At 32.5% G+C, this 11,333-nt stretch overlaps 1 protein-coding gene across 1 annotated transcript; it reads right to left on the bottom strand.

Moving 5' to 3' along the window:
* Positions 1-1,511: 1,511 nt before the first annotated feature.
* LOC107800092 (protein trichome birefringence-like 39) lies at positions 1,512-8,286 on the bottom strand. Its single transcript, XM_016623236.2, has 5 exons — positions 7,848-8,286; positions 7,585-7,756; positions 3,884-4,059; positions 3,388-3,546; positions 1,512-2,100 (listed from the first exon to the last, which is right to left on the bottom strand). Exons 1-5 carry the CDS (start codon positions 8,153-8,155, stop codon positions 1,812-1,814), a joined length of 1,104 nt encoding a protein of 367 aa, XP_016478722.1. The 5' UTR covers positions 8,156-8,286; the 3' UTR covers positions 1,512-1,811.
* Between the last annotated feature and the right edge of the window lie 3,047 nt (positions 8,287-11,333).

Raw genomic sequence — 11,333 nt, 5'->3', positions numbered from 1 at the left:
CATACGCCTGGTTTATATTATGTACTGGTCTAGTCATGAGAATCTAATCCTTAGCATTATCAGAAGTGTCATTTCGCCCGGTAAGAAATTGATACAACTTTCGAAGCTGATAATATTTTGCATTTTGTTTAGATTATGGACAACCACACGAAGGAGGAGGAACTAAAGCCTCATATTCATCCCACAATTCTCTATGCTTTGAAAAATATTCAGACACGGATAATAGACCTTGTGTTAGCTTCCTAATTTCCTTGTATAAGTAGAAGGATCTAGATGCATTGACCTTATCAAACTCTCACGAAGGTCTTCCCAAACTTTGTGAGCATTAGAAGCGTATATCACAGAACTAAGTAAATTTGGAGTTACAGTGTTCATTATCCAAGCCAACACAATAGCATTACACATATCCCATAGCTCATATAGGCTACGATCAAACATGTATTTTCTACAGGTTCTTAACACAAAACCTAATTTGTTTTTACCATGCAATATAATTTTCATAGATCTACTCCACAACGAATAATTCTCAGAACCTCGAAGTTAAATTGAAATGAGAACTGCACCTTGTGTATCAGACGGGTGGATATAGAGAGGGTGATTATGATGAACTAAGTCTACATTCTGATCATGTAGTGTTGGAGTGGCTGGGGCAGAGGAAGTAATTTCTTCGATAGGAATTGTAGTAATCAATTAGCAGATCTTCAAAAATCAACAATTGAGATTGAAGTTTTCAGTGAATCGAGATTTAATCAAAGAGGAATTATTGTCGTAGATCACATATTCGAATGCGAGCTCAATTTGTGAGAGTTTTCTACTTACTTCTCTTCGCAGCAAACTTCTCCTAATTGCTGAACCAGGTAACATCAACGGTGCTCTGATACCATGTTAACGGAGGTCAGCTATGAAGATTAGCAGAAGAGGAAATGAGACGAGAGAGAGAAGGAAGTGAAATGCATTCTCACTAAATCAATACTGAGCTACAAAATCTGAAATGAAATAAAACTCCCTATTTATACACATGGCTAACTAACTAACTAACTTGTTAACTTAATCCTACACTAATGCCAACTCATTAACAGTTGGCATACAGCTATATAATTGCTTCTAACTACCAGCCTCAACATTAACTATGGGAAAATTTTTTATTACAAAGCTCACCAACTTTAGTACAAGACTTAATTGAATAGCATTGCTTAGAAAAATTCTGAATTCGAAACTGTACATCCTGATTTAAATTGCAATCTCTTAATATTTTTCTTTTACATACCCAAACATTAATTATGAGGAATTTTAGACGATTTTGCCTTTATTTATGTCTTAAGATATAATCTCTCTTCATTGAATATTTATTCTATTTATGAGCTATCTTCATTTTCAAGAATAATTATTATTAAGGATAAAACAGAAAAATATAATTTATTTTGTCTTGAACTTCTAAAATAACAAATAATTTGAGACAGCTATTTTTAGAAATCACGACAAATAATTTGAGACGAAGTGAGTACCAACGATGAACCAATTCACAATTTTTGCATTAAATTAGCATAAAAAATAATTTCACAACATCTGTTGGATCTACACAAAGTACAAATAAAAGGCAATATGCCTCATTCAACTAATTTAGGCATCCTCTCATGCCTAAGAATCCTGTTTCTATGTTACACCTGAACAATCATCATTCTTATTTTGTAGCTACCAACTAGAGAAATCAAGTCAAGCAAATTCCTAAACACAAATCACTCCTTACACTTGAAAAATGAATCTTGACTTCTAGATAAAAAGATCATTTGTTATCTTTTTTTTTGTGTGTTTCAGCCAACAAGAGCGGTGTAAAGCAAAAGGTTCCAAGTATCAGGCAATCCAGGAAGACACCAATGACTGCAGTCTAAAGTATTGTGATCACTGTAAAAAGTTGGATGCCCATCTTTTCTATATTGAGAGAGTGTTGTAATGTCTAATAAATAAACTGGCTTTTTAATTCTGCTAAGCACTTTGTTCATTACAATCACTGGTGTTGGTGTCCCTGCTGGGTACCTTATCCCAAAGAATGGTTGTGTTTCTCCTTTGCATGATTTTGTTGGTTCATTCCAGTCCTTTCCCCTGGTTTTACAACAATAATTAGATGTTAAAAAGAAATTGATGTTAATTATTGGATCAATAATTCTAAATCATATTACTTGTATTTTGGGAAGTTGAAGGGGAATCTTGAAACAACGGCCAAGTTGTTTTCGAGTGACCTATAGATCACGGATTTAAGCCATTGAATCAGCCAGCCACTGATGTTTGCATCAGGGTAGGCTGCTTACATCACATCTCTTTGGGGTGCGGCTTTCCCCTGGGGCGGTCCTTTCATAAAGCAAGTAAAGTAACTGCTTTAGGCCCCACATTTTTTGGGGCCCCATTTTTTGTTACACCTAATAGGATGTGTATAAGTTTTAAAAAAAGATTTTGTGAAGTGAAAAAGTTTGATTTCTTCCTTTAACAAGTATAGAGAAGAAGGATTTGCAACTGCTATGATTTCTGTCAAGAATATTGCACTTGAAATGAATATCGAACCCGAATTTTGCATGAAACGTGTGATATATAGGAAATAACAATTTGATGAGAATGTTGATAATAAAATTTCAAAATCTTTCGAAGAGTACTTTGGAGTTGATTACATTATACATAGTAGACAAGGCTATTTTTTTCATTTCAAAATAGATTTGAACAATTCGAAGCATATGAAAATATTTTTGGTTTTCTATTTAGCGGTAAAAATTAAGATCACTAGATGATGAAAATTTGAAAAAATAATGTCTTAATGTTGAATGTTCCTTAAAGCAAAATAATCAATTCGATGTTGATGGTTTAGATTTATTTTCTGAGTTAAAAATATTAAGAAAAATAGTATAATTAGAAGATAACAGTTTAATTGATACACTCGGTCAAATAAAAAAATTGATTCTTTTTCCAATGTCTATAATATTTATGGAATAATGTTAATAATTCTTCTTTCCGTCGTTTCAGCAAAAAAAAAAACAAATTAAAATTAATAAAATCTCACCTAAGATCAACAATGTCTCAATAAAGGTTAAACAGATTAGCTATACTGTCAACTAAAAACGACTTATTAGAAGTTATTGGTTATAAAAAAATTATTAATAATTTTGTATCTAAGAAACGCTAGAAAAATAGACTTTAAATAAATAAATAAATAATTTTTTTAAAAAGGGCCCTTATAAAGTTTGGGTTTAGGCCACAAAACTCGTCGGACCGCCCTGCCTTTCCCCGAATCCTGCATAAATGCGGGATGCTTTGTGCACCATGCTGTCTTTTTTTAATTAGTATTTTGGGAAGTGACCGGACGAAAATGCCTCAAGAAAATTATTTAAAGAAATTGCTTACTCGTAATGAGTTGGGGAAACTCCTTGGAAGAAAACTTTGGTTTTAGTTGGGTCAACATTTCGGTCAACCCATCTTGCCCATGTGTACATCCCTTTGTAATAAGCTACCAAACGGTTCATATCTTTGAATTGTTTGTTTCCTTCTTGCATGTAATCCCACCTGCAAAAATATTTGCTTGACTTTCAGTTTCGTTTTAGAAAAGATTATAATGTAACAATAATGATATTATTAGCGACCGGGCTGAGCCAATTGGGCCAACAGGTGATACTGGTCTCGGGCTGGATCCAATTGGTGGGTTAGGATTGCAGAACCAGCCCAGATCCTTTATTTAAGAAAGATGGACTGGGCCATGTATGAAAGGAGCCGCACTGCTAAATGGGTCAATATACTGGGGTTAAATTGCGGGGATGTGAGTCGACCCGTTCACTTACCAGGTTTACCTTCTAGTAATTCGACTGTTCAATTGAAAATAGCCTGAATAAAAAAAGGATCTTACGGCTGAGAACTTTTGGTATGGGTCCACCAATGCCAACTGTTGAAAATCAAGACGTCCATTCCTCTCCAAGCGTTGCCGCCTCGGATAGAGTCCAGTTTCAAAACAGTTCCAACATTTTCTTTCACCATATCCACCAAGTAGGGCGATCTGTACAGTAACAATCTAACTCCATAGTCCTGTGTCACATGCCCAAAATAAATGTTTTCTCTCAAATTAAAACTTGCCAAAAAGTTGGTAAACCAGTTTTAATGCACTTGTAAATATCTTGTACATCACGGAAAAAAGTTATAAAAAAAACAAAAAAGGAGAGTTATTTCTTCTGAAAAAGCAAACGAATTAAGTAGTCAGCAAAAGTAAAGAGAGGAGGTGGTCCAAGTATTTGTTGGCCATACACTTTAGAAGACTATGTAGTACGTAATTAATGGGCTACCAAACTTACATGTCTTTTTCTACTTAGTTCCTTTTTTCAATTAAGCAGTCTAGTTTCTAACTACCACCCCCCAACCCCAACTACTAAGAAGTAGGTGTGGTCTCCTTTTGCCCACAAAGCCTATTGTAAAATGTGAATAATATAATCTCCAACATTATTTCAAATTTTTGAAACAAGATCTATGGACAAACACACTTAAGGGTCGTTTGATTGGGTATATAAGAATAATGTTGAATAAGATGTATTAATAATGCATGAGTTAGTAATGCAAGCATTAGTTATAAAGAGATTATTTTTATCCATTGTTTGGTGTGGTATATTAAAAATTAAAATGCATTGCATAGTTTTTAAGAAATTAGTTGATGCCCTCCATATTCTTTAACTTTAAGGGACTTTAAGTACAATTTTATTTTTAACCATGCTAATGCATGTATTAATAACCTTGGTATTGCTAATACCATAGTTTATTATGTATTAGTTATATATAGGATAATACCAAATAAGTTGTATGACTAATACTTGTATTAGTAATACATATATTAAAAAAAGTATATCAAACAAGGAATTAGTAATACCAAAATTTAATGGATGCATTATTTTCTATATTCATCCTACGGTAAAAACTTACCTCCACCGGGTATTTACACCAAACCAATATATACATGGCATGTGTCTTGCATATAAACTTCAATCATTTAACCATGATAAATTATATACATTCTCATCTAATTAAATTAATTAGCTACAGTGATTAACAATCTAATGTCAACAGGTAATATTAGATCTGTCCCTTTAGCGAGCCAATCATGTAATGACTAGTTAGACACACAAATAGTCCACTATTATATTTTGTGTCAGAGATGCAATCTTAATTTCGACGTGATCACCGGCGTAAATGATGATAAATCTATAGGTTAATTTCGGAATAAAGTTGTGTTCAAAATATATTCATGATTGCCGTGTGTTCTTTTTTCTTACACTTTCTGAAATCCAGTTCAAGAAATGTTTGACCAATTAAAGACTCGATGAAAAACAGGGCGTAGAGTTTAAATTCCGACATAAAACTTCAATTCTCATAAATGTTTCGGTGACTTGCTGCTTTTTATTTAAGCTTCTCACCTCTGCGTGGGAAAAAAGAGAAGACAATAAAATATGGAGCGGCCGCCACTTTGTCTTTATTATGCCAAACAACAAATTTAAAGTGAAACTTGAAACAAGCTGACCTTTGTTTAATTTCCATGATAATTATGACTCATCACCTCCCAAAAGTTAAAAAAGTAAAATACTTCACGAGGATACCTAAAAGCACATTACAACTGGTAATTTAATTTCTATGCTTAAAACCCCAAATTTATAAAACCAAAAGTTCATAAATACAACCATTTGGTGATTTAATAAAACAAAATACACTCCGATTGAGCATATTTCCCTGTAAAGCATGCACAATTATTATTCATATCATTACAAATTAGCATCCTATGTGGTAGAAGCTACACATTTTTAATTTGTGCATGCCTAAGTTTGATCATCACTTCTCCCTCAAAGTTCTTAATAATTATGTTCCCTTATGTTTTTAGTTTGAAGAGGAGCATTGGCGTAAATGGTAAAGTTGTTGTCATGTGACCAGGAATTTACGGGTTCGAATCGTGAAAACAGCCTCTTATAGAAATGCAGGGTAAGGTTGTGTATGATAGACCATTTATGTTGTTTATTTGATAGTTAACAGAGCTCTTTTTCAGAGCTTTGGATACTGTTTTATATTGAGTTAATAATTTTATTTGTTTATATTCCCTTATGAGACATACGACCTAACTGTTTCGCCATTTTCACAACTTCCCTCTCGCAAACCCAAAGATGAATAAGAGAAAACGAAAGAAGGAGAAGATTTATTACTTGGGAAAAGATATTTTTAGAAAGAAAAAAAGTAAATGAACTTATGAACGTACATCCAAACGACTATGTCATTTAAAATTTGACTACTCAAAGTTTTATGCTTTCTAAAAATATCACAAGGCTTTTACTAAAATTGAGAAAAGAAACAAGCATAACAGGAATACAGGTATGTAGTAAAAATTATTCTTTTCTTTTTCTTTCCTCTAGGGAAAATTTCACTGTCCATTTAGAACTTTAACTTCCCAAAGGCCTACATAAGGACAAGGACAAGACAAGCATGTCATAAATAAAGCTACTCCCACATTTTTGCCAAATATAAAAGAAAAAATAGTTGAACCACAAGAACAACATTTTGAATGAAGTTTTAATTTAACCTTATGGTTATTTAACTTAATCTATTATAGCAGTAAACTAATCAAATATTCTTTTATCATAGTAAAATAATTATCTTTCCGCCACAACATAACATACATTAAAAAAAATAGCCGGGTATACTAAGTTTCTGCTATGCGTGGGGTCTGGAAAAGGACTGGACCACAAGGTGTACGTAGTTACCATGTATTTCTGCAAGAGACTATTTCCACAGCTCGAACTCTTAGGGGTGTGCATTCGAATCGGTTTATCGATAAATCGAATTGATTATTTGTTATCGGTTTATCGATTTCGATTTCGAAATTTTCCTTATCGAGTTATCGATTTCGATTTCGATTTTGTCCTCTTCGGTTGTCGATAAACCGATAAGATATACAAAAAAAAAAACTACCCTAATACTCTTTCCTTTGCCCTAAGTCCCTAATCCTATTATTTCATCTACCATATTTAAGGAATGATCATATTTAAAGCAAGGGAATGAAGTTCAAATTAATGAAAAATAGAATTAGTGATGATGTATTTTTATTTTTTTTTATACCGTTGGAGTGTTGGTGGCATACATTTAATCCCTTACTTTAGTTTCATTGCATGTGCTTGTTGACCTAATTTTTATGTTATAAAAAGTGTTCGTCTTATTTTAACTTCTTTTTGTCCATATTAATTAGGTGTGTTTATAACAATATACTTTCCATGGAATCCCGCAAATTTTCTTATTGGTGTAATCGATAACCGAATCGATAAGCCCCAAAAATCGATAAATCAAAATCGAAAAAATTGAAACCTTATTGAAACGATAACGATAAGCATATGTACAAATCGATAATCGATAAGTAATTATCGATAAGAGTCAAAATCGAATCGATAAATCGAATGCACACAGATCGCCTTACCTCCCAACTTAAAAGTTACAAATTTTTTTTTTATCGTATTAAAGTAACTAAACTAGGTATAAATTATTACGAGAATAGGAAAAAATAGCAGCATGGGCAGAACTAAATTCACTAACCACAAATGCAATTTCAGAAAGTCCTTCTTTCCTTATGACTGCAGTTCTGGCCTTTGGCACCCATGAATGAATCATGCAAGCTAATGACTGCCACATATTCAAACTCAACGAATCGCCAACAAACATTATATTCTTCCCCCTATATTTCTCCAAGAAAATCAACCCGTTAAACCTGCAATAAACATTTTTTAACAATTCAAATAAGTAGAAAACAACAAAACTAACAGTAAGAGAATGAGTCAAAAAGAATCAGTATATATTACCTTGGCAGGTTGCAGGAGAAAGGTTGCCATCTGTATTTAAGGTACAAATTATCAGGTCTTTTGTACTTTTGACAGTTGAATTCATTTTCAATGAAAGGACAGGTTGAGAAATCATAGAGAGGATATGAAGAATCATAAACCCATTTGCCTCTGAAAATATTACAACCACTACTTCTTCTTCCTAAGAGATTTCTTGTAGTAGTAGTATCTATGGAGTTGTTGCTTGTGTTATTCAGATAATAATGCTCTGCTTTTGTTTCTACTGAAAATAGCAATAACAGTGAGAGTACTAGAAACCCCATTTTCATTTTCTGTTGTGATCTTCAAATTCAAATGAAGGTACTAACTACAGTGTATGTAATGTGCTAAAAACGAGAGGGGGTGATGTGGGGTTGGGGCGAGCAGGGGAAAGTAGAGAGGGGAGGAAGATGCAGCACATGGTTGAAAGCCACAATGTACCATATATGTAGTCAGCATATAATGATGGGATCTTAGTGTGAATTTGATACTCTTCTTGAATGAATTTGAAATATGAATTTTTAAGTTATATGAAATTATAAAGAATATTTATAATATTAATTAATTTAATCGACTGTAATAGTGAGTTTATTTTTTAGATTATCAAGATAATATAGATGTGGCAAATAACGTAGAAATGGTGTGGGGTAGCCACTTTTTAATGTGGTTTTTAATTTTTATACAACATTTTTAATGCGGAGCAAAATAGCCATTACTTTATTAAAATTAATACAAAAAAGCGATTTTACCCTTTTTTCATGGGTGCTGTGTAAATATTAAGGACATGATGTCCTAAAGTTTAACAACAGAAGCTGCAAATACATGACACTTTGTGCACAACACTCATGAAGTTAAGGACACCGTGTCCTTAATATTTATATAACACTCATGAAGTTGAGGACACTATGTCCTTAACATTTACACTGTACACATGAAGTTAAGGACATCATGTCCTTAACATTTATACTCCACATATGAAGTTAAGGACATGATGAAGTTAAGGACATGTCCTAAAGTTTAACCACAGAAGGTGTAAATACAAGACATTTTGTCCTTAATATTTATTCAGCACTCATGAAGTTAAGAACACCATGTTCTTAATATTTACACAGCACTCATGAAATTAATGATACCATGTCCTTAATATTTATATTGCACATATGAAGTTAAGGACATGATGTTCTAAAGTTTAAAACAGAAGGTGTTAATTCAGGACACATTGTTCTTAATATTTCCATAACACTCATGAAGTTAAGGACACCATGTCTAGCATAGGGATATTTTCGTCCCGACAGGTAAAAGTTTATTAAAGCACTGGCTAAAGAGTAAATATATTTTAAATAATGGCTTAAAAGTAAATACAGCTCTAATTAGTGGCTAACTGTGCACTTTACCCGCAAATAACTCATCCAAATTTGATTGGGTTAAAATAGGGGTGGCAAACTAGCGGACCGGGTCAGATGTGAGCGGGTCAAAACGGATAATGCAAAATAAAAAAATTATCCAACCTAACTCATATTTAATACGGATAAAAAAACGGGTTAACCGGCGAATCAACGGATAATATGGATATCTATATTATCCATGACTTCTTGAATATGATCACTTTTGGGAGAATTCCTAGTTTTCCAAACTTGAGGAACCACCAATTTGAGTCTTTATAAATGTTAAATTTAAACCCATTAGTTATCAATTGGTTATCAATTTTCTATATGGATAATATTTTTTTTATCCATATTTGACCCATTTTTAAAAAGTTCATTATTCAATCCATTTTTAATGGATAATATGTGTGAATAACTATTTTATTTTAACCATTTTGCCATCATTAGGTTAAAATAAGTTGGATTAAGATGGGTCGAACATTGGCTCATAACCCAATTGGCCAAAGAGAGAGACAGCATTCCCTCCTTTTTATTTTTCAAATTTTGTTTTAAAAAAAAAGTGAAGACAAATATGTTTTCCTTTAGTTATTAGCTTAGGTTCTTCTAAATTTACAAAATTCTTAAATCACTAAATTTTATTTTGTATGTTTGGAATTGGGTTGCATTTTGAACGATTGGATTAAGTTACTAGTTTGATCCCCATAATTTGAGTAAAATTTTCATAAAGTACTATTTTTTAGTAGTAATTAGCCATCTATAGATATCATTTGCTATATTATGGATTATAGATATTTTTTATGTGGTTATAAGATGTATTTGATGTATTTAAGCTATTGTATTCATGAATACAGTAGCAAAAATAGGCGTGAATCAGGGAAGTCCAGCTAATCAGTTGTTGTATTCGAGTATATTCGACTGTATTCATGGAGTGAAACATAGGATTACAGCTGGACAGATTATTGTATTCGACTGTATTTACGGCGTGAAATAAGGGATTACACTGTTTTTAAAAGGGAAAGTGAATCAATTAACATAATAAACTCCTAATATAACTCAACAAACTCAATTATAACACACATTTTTTGCATTTTCAGTTATAAAAAAGATTCTCAACCGAAAAATACCCCAAAGACATAACAATCTTCATAGAAATTATATAATACATCTGAATACATAAATTATATTAATTAAAAAAATTTATGAATACATTCATGGCATATAGCGAGACAGTGAATACAATGAAATACATAAAAATATAGCGAGATACATTGAAATACAATGAGAAAAAAAGACAGTGAATACAATGAAATACAACAAGATATATTGAATTACAATGAAAAAATCTTAGAGCATGAGTTTGAACAGTAGAAGAAAGAAAATGATGAATAAAAAATGAAATTTTTTAGATAACAATCTGGTGGAGGGGATTGGTCTTGCATTTGAAATACTTCAAATTCATGATGAGCATCTGCATATTTTCTTTAGGGTTATAATCATCGGGGGTGAATTTCCAGAGGAATTGCTGAACGGCGAAGATACATCGGATAATCCGGTTGAGATCGATGAGTGTTTAAGCTTTTAGACCATACGGTTAGTATTACAAATTTAGCCATCTCACACTTTCAGGTGCATATTTCCATGGTTGGTGAAGACAAGATGAGGATTTCATGGATTACAGAAGACTCCAGCATGCCGGCGACGGTGCAGTACGGTACAACTCCAGGAACATACCCATTTTCAGCAAATGGGGAAACTACATCATACAAATATATTTTGTACAAGTCGGGGGAAATTCATAATGTTGTATCGACGGAGGAGAAATCGCAAACGAATTAGACAGAGAAGAGGAAGTGAATCGGAAATTTTAATGGGATGGGGGAAGAGAATGAGATGTATCAAAGTAGAGAGAGAAAGAAAATATTGTAATTGATTAGCATATTTAGTGGCTTAGGGCTAGGAGGTAACCAAAATTAAATATTTTGCTATAAACCTTAAAAGGTATCTGTAGAATATAATTTTTTTTAAATGGTATTTATTTAAAATAAATAAGGTGTTATCATTTGCTATAGAAGGTAAGAATTTC

The sequence above is a fragment of the Nicotiana tabacum genome, chromosome 10 (genome assembly GCF_000715075.1).
Source record: "Nicotiana tabacum cultivar K326 chromosome 10, ASM71507v2, whole genome shotgun sequence".
NCBI lineage: Eukaryota > Viridiplantae > Streptophyta > Magnoliopsida > Solanales > Solanaceae > Nicotiana > Nicotiana tabacum.
Note: the sequence above shows the minus strand (reverse complement) of the source record. Positions and strands in the feature narration are given on the sequence as shown.

Bases quoted from the DNA above. Each gene is read 5' to 3' on its own strand.
- LOC107800092 (XM_016623236.2), bottom strand. From the start codon at position 8,155: ATGAAAATGGGGTTTCTAGTACTCTCACTGTTATTGCTATTTTCAGTA. The intron at 7,757-7,847 runs GTAATATATACT...TGTTTATTGCAG, and splicing joins TTCTCCTGCAACCTGCCAAG to GTTTAACGGGTTGATTTTCT. The intron at 3,547-3,883 runs GTAAGATCCTTT...ATATTTTTGCAG, and splicing joins CATACCAAAAGTTCTCAGCC to GTGGGATTACATGCAAGAAG.